This window comes from Gymnoscopelus microlampas (genome assembly GCF_963454915.1).
Source record: "Gymnoscopelus microlampas genome assembly, chromosome: 18".
Lineage (NCBI taxonomy): Eukaryota > Metazoa > Chordata > Actinopteri > Myctophiformes > Myctophidae > Gymnoscopelus > Gymnoscopelus microlampas.
Window position 1 is genome coordinate 25115598 of NC_139955.1, and position 13011 is coordinate 25128608.

The 13011-nt window shown below is 41.7% G+C and overlaps 1 protein-coding gene across 2 annotated transcripts; it reads left to right on the forward strand.

Moving 5' to 3' along the window:
- Positions 1 to 23: 23 nt before the first annotated feature.
- On the forward strand, positions 24 to 10770 carry LOC311065464 (uncharacterized protein). Of its 2 annotated transcripts, XR_014602834.1 has the most exons (6): positions 24 to 127; positions 241 to 420; positions 1198 to 1297; positions 1779 to 1909; positions 2144 to 2999; positions 10759 to 10770. XR_014602834.1 is itself a non-coding variant. In XM_084085827.1 (5 exons), exons 1-5 carry the CDS (start codon positions 74 to 76, stop codon positions 2411 to 2413), a joined length of 735 nt encoding a protein of 244 aa, XP_083941953.1. In that variant the 5' UTR covers positions 24 to 73; the 3' UTR covers positions 2414 to 3066. The 2 variants fall into 2 exon arrangements, 1 of the variants encoding a protein (XP_083941953.1); XM_084085827.1 differs by lacking the exon at positions 10759 to 10770 and having other exon boundaries at positions 2144 to 3066.
- Positions 10771 to 13011: the final 2241 nt, after the last annotated feature.

Consider the following 13011-nt stretch of genomic DNA (forward strand, 5'->3'; position numbering starts at 1 on the left):
AATATTACATACTCCTTGATCCAGACAACTAGGAAGTAAATAGTTCATATTTGACAGCTGAGCTGACTGAAATATGGCGAGCAGTGGCGTCTTGAGGTTGCTACGTCCTTCCACTGTTACATTGCTTGTGAGTTAGCGTTGGAGCCACCACCACCACTACAGATTGCATTGTTTATGTCTGTGGACAACATGTCAGAGTGTTTGTTCCTTCCATGAACTTTCTGCGTTTGGCATTTCTAGGCGTCTCTCCGGTCGGATAGTGTGGTACGCCAGGCGGTGGCGGTTGTGTCTGCAGCAGCCAGACACTGCTCCTCCTCCAGAGATGCTCTGGAGAAGGAGAAGATCAGTCGGTACCCTGTACCCTACAAGAAGGACCTGCCCTACGATATAGTTGAGCTTATGGAGGAAGTGGAGATGAAGGTATCAAACAGCTGTTTGCTGTGGTGGACAAAGCATACTCGACCCCCAGTACTTCAGTCAGATGGTATAGATCAGTGGTTCTCAAATTGGGGTCCGGGGACCCCCAGGGGTCCTTGGGGGTGTGCCAAGGGGTACCCACCAGAAGTAGTTATTATAGCATCACAATCATTTAACCACTTTCACCATTTATTTGTTGGCTATTCAAAAATAGCAGATGTACAAGCTCGTCACTTCATGCCGCACTGCGAGCTTGTATGTACATATGCCATTTCTGAAAATATTAAAAAATATATAGAAAATGTTTGAATAATTTAGTCATTTTTTTCCTTCTGGGTGTTAAGTCCTGGTATAGGTATTCCTGGTCAAATAATACTCAATATTACTACAAGTGGAAGTTGGTCTGTCAAATTTGTACTTCTATATATCAATATTGGTGAAAATAGCAGATCTACGAGCTCACTTGCGATGTATTGTGAGCTTCTAGATCTGCTATTTTCACTATATATGAAATGGGGCTTAATGTGCAGGTAGACTACTTTATCTAAGGGAGTCAAAAGTTCAATATTTGTAGTGGAGTGAAAGTAATCCAGTATGCAAATTGCAAAAATAAAGTAAAGCGCAGATACTCAATACATTTACTTAGATGTCCACCACTGGCTATTTGTAACTTGCGTTGAAATAATAATAAGTTGCATAGAAGTACATTTGCACAACATTATTCTCCCTCAGTTTGATTAATGTTGATATTGCAGTCGGTGCACCCGTTTTCTTTTATAGGGAGGCTTTTTGCCCAATGTCTTCAAAGTCTTGGCCCATAGACCAGCCGAGTTTCGAGCTTTCTTTGCTTACTACAATGAGCTGATGAACAAGGAGACAGGTGGGTGCTGTGTGTTTTCATGTTGCTTGTGCAAGCATAGCTACATGACAATCGTTGCTCTTGAGCAGAAACCTTGTATCTCCATAACGTTTTATGTTTTTTCATAAATTATTGCCCTACATACTAACAGTATCATACAAAAGTAGAAAAAATAGCTGATCTACAATTTCCCAACACAATGTGATGCGTTTTCACTTTCTTTTTTAAGTTAACGTGAAATTAGTTACGTGCATCTGTAGGTTTTATTGAACCTTTGAAAAGTATTAACAAGACCTTGTGACTAAATTATAACTACATTGGATTAATTGGAACACTGTACCCCCCCCCCCCCCCCCCCCCCCATTTCCTGAAAACGAACGGTTTTGACGTTTACACCGATACACTTCTGTCTTTGTTTAGTGTGAACGTGTCTGTCTGCTTTGAATTTGTATCTTTACTCAGGCGTGTTTGTCTTTGTTCTTGTGTTTGTATTGTCCTCCAGGGGGACTAACTAAGGCAGACCGTGAGCTGATCGTAGTGGCCACCAGCACCTACAACCAGTGTCTCTACTGTGTGGTATCCCACAGTGCACTGCATCGCATCTATTCTAAGAAACCCACTCTTGCTGATCAGGTACTTAATAATTGTTTGTCTTTTTCATATTATGACTCAGGCATGGGTGAAGTGGACAGCAATGTTATGTAAAATGGTGCATTTACCTTTATGCGAAGCGCTTTACAATGTGCATTGCTGTCACAATTCATGCGCACATTCACCCACCGATGCCAGAGGAAATCATCAGGTCGCTGATTGAAAATCACTTTTCATTTAATTTAATCACGTTCCACTCTGATAACTTTTACCCAGGTCGTAGTAAATTATGAGAATGCAGAGCTCTCACCTCGGGAGCATGCCATGCTGGAATTCGCCATGGCTGTGTGTCGCAGCGACACTATCACCGAGCAGCATTTCCTGTCTTTGGAGGAAGTTGGCTTTGACCGCGAGGATGCCTGGGATATTGCTGCCATCGCTGCTTTCTTCGCCATGTCCAACCGCCTGGCTCACCTCACAGATATGAGGCCTAATACCGAGTTTTATAACATGGGCCGTGTGCCACGGAACAAGGGAGAGAAATAGACCTTTTTTCACAGCAGCCATATTGACAAAAAAAAAACTTTGTAAACCCAGGTGTTAAAAGAGCCTGTCCAGAGAGGAGCTCACCCGTATCCATGACAACTTTACAGTACCGCTCTGCCACTGAGGCATTGCAATGCTGTTTGTTTCAGTTGAATCTGAGTGCTAAATCACACACCCTCTGTAATGTTATGCAAAAAGTCTTCTCCCCATGGTAGTAGCACCCTGTGTTTGACCTGAATGGAAAGCAACTTTAACTATCACCTTTATTTACCCTATACTGTTTCATGTTAAAATGGTTGCTGAAATGGTCTATAGTGGAATTCCTGGGATTCTCTGGATCGATAAATGAAAGCATGGGATGCTAGACAATGTGGACCTCCCAATGCCTGGATTATAATTCCCGTTAATGACTTTTGGCTGAAGTACTTTGTTGCACAACCCTTTTGAAGTGTTCTGCAAAAACTGACATAACTACAAATTATTTGCTCAACAAAAATAGGTTAGGTAAATGTTCACTGTTGGGAAAATGCACTTTGAAAGTGCACTTTTGTTTTCATATCTTCTATCCCAATAGGCGAGGCAGTCAGTAACACTGGGTCATTTTTAACTGGTGTGATCTAATTGTTTTGTTTTCAAAATAAACTATATTTTAACAATGTTAAAGGTTTGTCATTCTCATTTCCTACATCGTCTCCTTGCATTGACAAATGAAGACAATATTACATTAATACGCCTAAAGATAACACTACAGAATGTTGTAGAAGCCGTTTTGGGAAAATGCATTTATACACCACTAGATGGCAACACATTCCAGTATTTGCCATGGCTTAAAGGTATTGTAGGGAACATTAAGCCTAAATTTAAAAAATATGTATATATATATTTTTTGCATTTTCTCCCCTCTATCAGCCACTATATAATGATGCTGGGGTGTTTTCCTTCATTGAAACACAGTCCTCTGTCTGAAATCCGTATTTTCCCTTCTGTTTATGTTCATGTTGTTTATGTCCGGGTCGTAAATTAACGCACGCATGTGCGTGTCCGTGCGCGTCCGTGCCCGTATCAACTTTTTACTTTCGGTTTTAAAACGCTCTCAAACTTCTTTTTTGAGGCACATAATTTACTTTTAAAAAATCGTTTGGATAGAATTTAGTTGTTTAGCTTCATATATGTGGTCAATTTATCATGAAAGAGCCTATTTAAAAATATAAATTCAGAGAACCGTAGGGTCGGGCATTTCCGCGAATTGTATCCGCATAAGGCAACCTATTTTGGGCATGACTCATTTAAAAAGTCCCCCCTGCGTCACCCCCTGGTGGTCGGGGAAAAGAACTGCTGGAGGGGCGGTGTTTGACAACAGTTTTTTTCTTTGATTATGTCTGAACTCCCTACAATGCCTTTAAGCATAAAGTTAGATTTTAAAGTTGGACTCCTCCAGCTCTTGTTCTTGCTGTCAGTGGAGATGACTTACATGTGCAATTGGTTCCATTTTGACTCAGAGTTACATTAACACCCGATATTTACTGTGTATACTGTAGGTTTTACCTGCATCATCTATCACTTTGTTGTGTAGGTTTTACCTGCATCATCTATCACTTTGGTGTGTGTGTGTGTGTGTGTGTGTGTGTGTGTGTGTGTGTGTGTGTGTGTGTGTGTGTGTGTGTGTGTGTGTGTGTGTGTGCGTGCGTGCGTGCGTGCGTGCGTGCGTGCGTGCGTGCGTGCGTGCGTGCGTGCGTGGTACTGAGGACACATGAAATATCCTCATATGACTTTGAACACATTTTATGAGGAATTCCTTGTTTGAAATATGGCTTTGGCTCTTCATATCTGGCCTGAAGAAGACTTGAGCTAAAAAAAGGATTTATATGATCAAAACACTTTAAATGCCTTTTATCTGTCACATGTTTATACAAAGAGGCAGATTGTGCCAAAAATGTCCAACATCTATAAGATGCATCCAACATATTAAAATAAATAATCAAGGTAGGCCTATGATACTAGTAGGTAGCAATAAAGTTATAATACAAGGGTACTAACTAGTTATGGACCACAATGGTCTTGGAGAAAATGACAGCAGTGCAAAAAAAATACATTTTGGTCTGCTGACATGTAATCACTAAGAAAGCCTGAGAGTAAAAAGAAGAAAAGGAAAAAGTATTTATTTACTGTATTTCAGTGCTGCCCTTATGACTCACATGTCTCCTGTATCCAGTAAAACGAGAGGCCAGGCTCCAGACATGTGTTAACACTCATTTATGGCTTTCTGCTACCCCTGTTTGTACTTAAATTATTTTTATATTTCCTAAGTCCATGTTGCAATGTCTGGTATGATTAGAGCAGTGAAAAGAGAACAGTAAAATAAATGGGGGCGGGGGGGGGGGGGATGAGTGGAGTGGTTGGGGACGGTTGGATAGAGGAACAGTGAAAAAAGAGGTGAGAACCGACAAAAGAAATCAAATAGGAAACGCAAATAAATATGGCAAAAAAACAATAGAATAGAAGTTAAACAAAATAAACAGAATAGAACGTTTTGGACATTTGTACATTTATTGACATGGCTCCACCATCATTAGTTAATAATAAGGGCAGGTGTGTCCCAGTCCACTTTCTTATTGTGGCCTGGTGAGTGGCGACACATTGATGGTTTGATCAATAGGATTTTATTCCAGGGTGGAGTTGAAAAGAAGGCATTTGCAATGTCCTCCAGAGGGAAATAAAATGTCATGATGTACATGTGTCAAGAGAGGGAGGAGGAGACAGACAGAGACGGGGGGAGACACATGAAGGAAACCTGGTTTGGTTGTTATTCAAACGGAGAAAAGTTCAGGAGAGTCAGTGCTAAGCCTGAGAGGAGCATTTGTCAAATGGAATCCATCTGAAAGGTTATCACAGAGCAGTGGTTCTCATAATTTCAAGACCGCCATTACTCTGAGAGTGTACAAATCCTTACGTATCCATTTGGTTCCATGTGTACTGTACACTCTCAGAGTTACAGACCTGTGAGGGTCCATTTGGACCAAGGGTCCCTGGACCCAACTTTGAGAACCATTATCATAGAGAACTGTTTTCGAACCTGGGGTCCAGGTCCCCCTAGGGGGGTGCCAAAGATCACAGGGAGACGTGAGACCTTGTCTGTTTAGATTTTGGATCATTCTAGGTCATTATATTGTAAAAGAATATATAGTCTACATTATTCAAGATTTTCCATTCTATTATTAGAATAATTATATTTATTCAATATATTATTTTATGTCAGATCTAGGAAATGGGGGCGAACCACTGTCATAGAGCACGTACATTTGTGGCAACAAGTTTAAAAGACTTCTTCCCAGCAGCTATGAGATTGTTATATTCAATGAAAGCAGAGCATGAGTCACTATTTATGTCAACTGCAGCTGATCTGAGTAAAAGCTGGAGATTGTTATTGATGATTTAAAAGGCATATACAGACTCTGAGGAGTGATGATGCATGTCAAACATAATTTATTATTATCGATCATGAGATTCTGGCTGTTCTTACACCGTGCTGTAACATAATTTCCGTCTTATGTATATTTCATTGATTCTAATTTGCACAGAGCTACATGTTGTTGGCAGCACAGCGAGCCTGCTGACTGCACAGCAAATCATCCCTCAGGGGAAATAATGGCTTTAAAAAGTTTCACTATGAGATGGCGTGCCGTGTATTCTATGTGAAGTAATACTGCATTATGTCACCCTCTGTAGCAAAATTACTGAAAGTACAATCCAACCAGTAAGGCTGAAATAGAAAAGGAAAATATATTTATTAAAGAAAGCAGTTGTGGCATTGTTAATCCTTCATCTCCTCGTGCTTGTGTTTCCAGAGATGCTGCACTGTACTACAGCAGAGCCCAGGGTGGGGTGCTCTGCTCTCTCCTCATTTCCTCTGGCCTAGTGTGTCCATTTCAATTTAACACAACGTTTTGCATCTTTAAATTTCCACACAATATCTTAAACTTATTCCCCACATAAATGTGTTAAATATGGGGTTTCCTCATGTGAGCAACTTCAATGAACAGTCTCACTGGTAAACCACAGCTCCCACTCAACATTCAAAAGAGACCTCATTCCTAGATGCTACACATATGAAATATTGTTTGTATGTCAAACATGTATATAATCCCATATTCTGATATATTGAGAAAAAAAAGGTCTATTAAAGTAACTTTTAATCTCAATTCCACCATTGGTTTCTTACCTTGTACTGCAGGTGTCATTTTGTAAGAGCAGGAGTCACATTTCATGCTTCACTTTTGAAGACATTAAAGATCACTTTAAAATCAAGTGTATTTTAATAAAGATAACAATAAAAAGTGTTCTTCAGGAAGAAAATAAACTTGAGGAGACATTAATCCCTCGAGGGAAATCAAGTTTTCAGCTTCACCCTACCCAGCTGATGGCTGATTCTGTGGTTCTGATGAGCGCTCAGGGCAGGGGGAGCTGTCAAGAGTGAAGTGTTTTGCTCAGCAGCTGAAGGTAATAAAATTAATGGTGGGTGTGTTTCCTTCAAATGGTAACACCCAAATGAAACACCCCTACAATTATTGTTATTATCTTCAGCTGTGTTTACTTGAAAAAATGCTCTACACTCAACAGTTGCCATCCAATTGTTCTTGGAAAAAACTCATGCGTGTAGAGCTACAGAGGCAGTTGAGAAATCAGTGAGTTATGGTATCGAAAAGGAAGATTGTGTTCAACAGTCTGTGGTTTCCCACATACACAAAGATCAGTGGCAGATTCTCCAGTCATCTTTAGATAGATTAGGGTCTGTTGAAGTTGAGCCAGGCATTCCATGCAGGTCGCATCCAGGAGGATATCTGAGGGAGCAGATATGAGGGTGCAGGTGCGTAGGATGGCAAAGTTTGCACCCCATCCAGTGCAAGCAAGTCTCTTCAGGAGCTTTACACAGGCAGTGGTCTTGGCAGCAACAAGGTATTTAGGGTTGAGGTCATGCCAGAGGGTGCCATTGAGTTTGATGCTCAGCATGGTATTGACACATTGGTTTGCAAGAGCGGATACAGAGCATAGCAATGTCTTGTGCAGACTCAGCTTTAGGTAACATTTGTGAACAGAGCAGTTGTACTGGACAAAATCCAGGTATTAATTACTGATGTGAAACATGGTATTAGCTGAACGAGTGAACGTGCTTTCTGAAACCCATCCTTGAATGAATAGAAATGTTTAAATGTTGAATTAATTACATTGATTTTGACTGAATCTGAGAAAATAATGGAATTTGGATTTAGAACTAGTCACTTGTTAAATGGGACACCCCACAAAATATTGCAACAGGTAGGCATTAGCCCAATACAGTTAAGCACTCAAACTGAGAGGTTACGAGTCATGCGTTCTGAACCCCCCAGACTCATAATCCAAAGGCACAATCACACAGATTACTTGATTCCTGGGGATTATAGGTTGTGCATCATCTTCTACTTACAGTATCGGAATGTGCTTGTGAAAACGCACTGAGCACGCTGACGCTTATGCATGCCTGCTGCATGCTTGTATATTGTGTTCTTCTGTACAGTACTGTACAGTACATTGTAAGTGCGTCTGCATAGAGTATGTTAACATTAGTGTGTTTGTTGGTCATGTCAGTTGTGGAGTGTGGATTAAATGGACAAACAGCTCATGCCAGTGTAGTCATTAACCACCAGATGTAATGGAACATAGGGATGCAACTATCGATTATTTTCTTGGCGATTATTTTATCAATTACCTTTTCGATTCATTGAGTAATTGAGAAGTGTGTTTTTTAAATAAACCGATTAACCACTTAACCACTTTCGTGTCAAGGGCCCCCAAATTGATATACCGGTATATACGTATATAGTGGCCGCGCACCCACGTCTGAAAATGTTTTGTGCCATGGACCCCCAGAAGAAAAGAATTGTGTTCCGTACACTTTCTATTGAGAAATAGCCTATCTGCCCAGGTTCATTTTAAAACACTCAGAAACGTCAATGTATGAATTTCACATGACTATACTGGTGGGCTATAAATAATACATTTTAGGAAGGAAGCCGACGGCCATATAAAATTTGCTCTTGTGCCTCGATTGGCCCCCGGGCCGGACTTTGGACATGTCTGATCTAGACTGATGGCTGCCAACATGCATACTTGGTTGTGAGTCATGTCACCCACCGAAAATAACCAATCTAAAAAAATACAACACACCATGCTGCGACTGTAGAACACCACCGGTACACAACTATGTATAAATCACCCTTTAGTCATAAATCAACAGTAAAACCGATAGGACACCCAGAATAAAGCAAGAGGAGACAGGACTCCCTGGTCTGGGTCTCTCATTTAGCACTGGATCACTTTAGCATCAGGCTGTCAGCTCTTCCCGCCCACTGAAGTCTTACACTGATGAAAGAAAGTTCATGGTTCAATTCAGTGGATACTGTTTTAACTATAAGAATTGCATGAACGAAACGGAACAGAATAGAAATGGACAGAAATATAATATAATATTAACATTACGGGTTCAAGGGGAATGCCACACAGTAAAACTATTGATAATGTATCCATTTGAGGAAGAGGATGTTTTTTTTATGAAATAGCAGGGCGTTCTCACCTCAAACACTCTGGGGAGTGTAGGAGTGGCAGATTGATCTGTGTGTGGGTGTGTGTGTGTGTGTGTGTGTGTGTGTGTGTGTGTGTGTGTGTGTGTGTGTGTGTGTGTGTGTGTGTGTGTGTGTGTGTGTGTGTGTGTGTGTGTGTGTGTGTGTGTGTGTGTGTGTGTGCGTGCGTGCGTGCGTGCGTGCGTGCGTGCGTGCGTGCGTGCGTGCGTGCGTGCGCGCGCGCGCGCGCGCGCGCGCGCGCGCGCGCGCGCGCGGGCGGGCGGGCGGGCGGGCGGGCGGGCGGGCGGGCGGGCGGGCTGGCTGGCTGGTTCGTAACAATATCTGTGCCTGGACCTGACGTGTTGAGGTTGGCGTGTGCGTGCAGACTGAGGCCACTTTTCTCATAACAGTGCTGGGCTGGCACGTCAGCAGGCAAAAGTTCTGCCCTGCAATAACATTGATTTTTTATTGATTTCATTACTTTCTTGCCCTTTTCCGTGTCCTTTAGGCTATGCAGCTCTATCTTGATCTGCCTCTTGTGAATCTCAAAATGGTGGCTTGACTGTATCACCTCATACTTATGAACCATCAAGAAGTACTTTCCAAACCCATTGCAAAGGAAGCGTGTCTCCGTTTCTGTACAGAAATGTATGATACCCTGTGAAGTACGCATCAGCGTCATGCTGAGCACAACAGACTGCTCTCCTTCTATCTCACATTGCGCACAGCTTGCATGAATGTGTATGGGTTGGTTTATGTATGATGAGTACAGTTTACACTCTACGCGTGTGTGTGTGTGTGTGTGTGTGTGTGTGTGTGTGTGTGTGTGTGTGTGTGTGTGTGTGTGTGTGTGTGTGTGTGTGTGTGTGTGTGTGTGTGTGTGTGGTTCCCCAGAAATCATCTTGCGTCTTGCCTTTCACTTGATGAAACCACCCAACAGCACTCCCTGTTGTTAACCTAACACGTGAACAACCATAACAATAACAGATGCACAGGCAAGTAGCACTTCCTGCTCATCACTGGAGTAGATCTGAATGCCTCACATCACAATGGAAATGTGCTGTATATATACATAATATATACATGGCTATACATATATTCATATAAGACATCTTCAGTACAGACACATTTCAGCCTCATATTGGCTGTTGCTGCAGCACTGATGCTCACATTTAAAATGTGGGTGGGATCAGAACAATTTAATTAATAGATACTTTAATTGATACTTAAAGCTTACACAGTATCCCTCCCAACCTATTACGGGCCATAGGGACCATGCTCAGTGTACACTTATGAACTTCATGGTGACCCCCGACAGCAACGGCAAGAAATTTGACATCCTGGCGGGGTTGTAGCAAGGGGACACCATTTCCCCCTATCTCTTCATCATACTCCTGGACTATGCACTCAGGCCATATCAGTCTATGGATGGGAGCAGGAACTCACCCTCACTATTACACCTAGGATTTCTATCGACTCCTGTTGTCGTCCTAACGGACCTAGACAATGTGGATGACATCTGCCTGCTATTTGACCACGTGGAGCAGGCAAGGAAGCTCTTGGGGAAAATGTGCTTGTATGGAGGGCTCTGAATGGCATGGCCAGAGTGTGGAAGTCTAACCTCACCCAACATATCAAGCTAAGCTTCTTCTCTGCAAATGTAGAGTCCATTGTCCTATGGCTATAAATGCTGGACCCTGAAGCCTGCCCTACAGAAGTAACATACAGTGCACCTGGATGTAAATAAGAAAGATGCAGAGGCAGAAAGTACTGGCAAGCAAGCCAGATGTATGACGCATCAAAATGATTATAACGCCACTGGAGGGCTTGTCTGAGGATTACCTTATTAAATACTAAATGCAATTTTGAATCAAAACAACTCTGGTTGATTAAAAACAGGATCGGGCTATTGGGAATGATTCTCAAAATTCTAATAACTACACTTACATAATGTCCAATTAACCAATCAGTATTCTTTATTTGATGTTTATGTTGCTGAAGGTTTGTACTCAAAAACAGTAGTTCTGTGCCTCTGCTTTCTAATACCTGTAAATTACTTCCTTTTTTCCTACAGCTTACATCGTCTTGCATATTTAGAGAGGTCACGTTTGAGTTTGAGATTCTCAATTGTTAATGTATGCTTTTTGCCTTTTCATTTGCTCTGCATGGCTCTCTCTTCGTATTTGAACCTCTCTTTCTTTGTCCTTTTCCTTGTAGTGTGTATATGAGGTGTTGAGGGAGTGGTGGAATCCTGAAGCATGTGGGGGTTAATGGCTGGTGTGGGAGGTGCATGCTGGGTACAGAGGCTCCTCCACAGAGAGCTGAAGTAAGCAAAGATTAGGAGGAATGTGAATGCATGACCCATGCACGAATGAAAGCACACACACACACAAGCAAACACACGCACGCACGCACGCACGCACGCACGCACGCACGCACGCACGCACACACACACACACACACACACACACACACACACACACACACACACACACACACACACACACACACTGTCACATCCACTCTGACAGTATATGGTTGAGGAGCTGAGGTAAGCAGGAGGAGGCATAGCAGGCAGTGAGAGCGAGATTAACCTGAAATATTTAGGATAGATACTGTAGGCTGCTTGTGTTTTAGCCAAAATTCCTTAACCCTATATCACCAAACGTATCATATATGATACACACATTACACTGATTTTTTAATAAATCAGTGTAATCAATACTTGGACCAAGAACCTGTTGTATCATATCTGACACATCCCCACTTCCCCCTGGACCATACCATTTGCATTGCAGGTAGTTACAGAGCCTCAGGTGGTCTGACCCAAAATGGCTGCCATCAACTAAACAGGAGAGGTTGATGCACTACTAACAAACAATTATTTTTTAAGCAGTTCGGGCAAGTTTTCCTAGTATATCTTTACAAATATTTTGAAATAAGTGTTGGATAACTTGAATGCACTTATGAGCTCTCAAAATGTAGCATTGGAGTTTGTTTTTCATGATGTCAAAAGTGTTTGTATCATATTTGATACTAGAGGTCTATAGTCCTTTACGATTTGTATCATATTTGATACTACAGGTCTAAAATATTTTTTTTTGTAATGTTAAAACCGAACTTGATTTTTTCTTTTTTTTTATCCCACGATTTTGTAACCCTATTTTTTACACCCAGTGCCAATCTCTATGTAATCCTGGGCACTACACTCCCTCTACCAACCTAGGGAGGCCAGGGCCGAGCTCATGCCTCCTTCAATGCATGAGAGCCAACTGACCTTCTTGTCACCTGACAGGGGAGAGTTTCCCTGGTTGGACGTAGCGCGTGGAAGGAACACGTTATTCCAACCAGTTCCTTTCCCCTCCATCAGGCGCCTCGGCTGGCCAGGGGGAGGCAGTAAAACCATTATTACCCCAAGGCAGTAATACCCCTTGTATCAAATATGATACAACAAATAAATCATACAAAGGATTGTTAAAAAAAAAAAAAAAAAATTAAAAATGTTTTAAGACCCAATAAAGTGTCCCTTTTCAAAATGTTGGAATTTTCTGACCTTTCCTTCATAGTTCAGGTTCTACAGGGTTAATGGCTTCTCTTTATGTCAGCAATGAGATAAGAGCACACGCACGTGCACGCACGTGCACACACATTAGATTTGACACTTGCTTTGCAATGTAAACGTATATATTTTCTCATACAAATAAAGCTCCTTTGAAGTGTGTGTGCGTGCGTGTCATGGTCCAGCTCTTGGCCACAAACTAAGGGGACAGGGAGTCAACAGGGGGGAAATAAATCACAAATGAGTTACAGAAAGTATATCAGTGGATGAGTGGAATGTATGGTGGGAACGAATGGTTTATTTATTTATACACTAATGTAGGCTACATGTGCACTCTGGCTGTTAACAAAGAAAAGGCATACTTAAAATGCATGGCCCTGGCAGTCCAATAAATTAAAACCATATCACAATACATTTTATTTAGTGACCATTGAGTACAGGAGGAG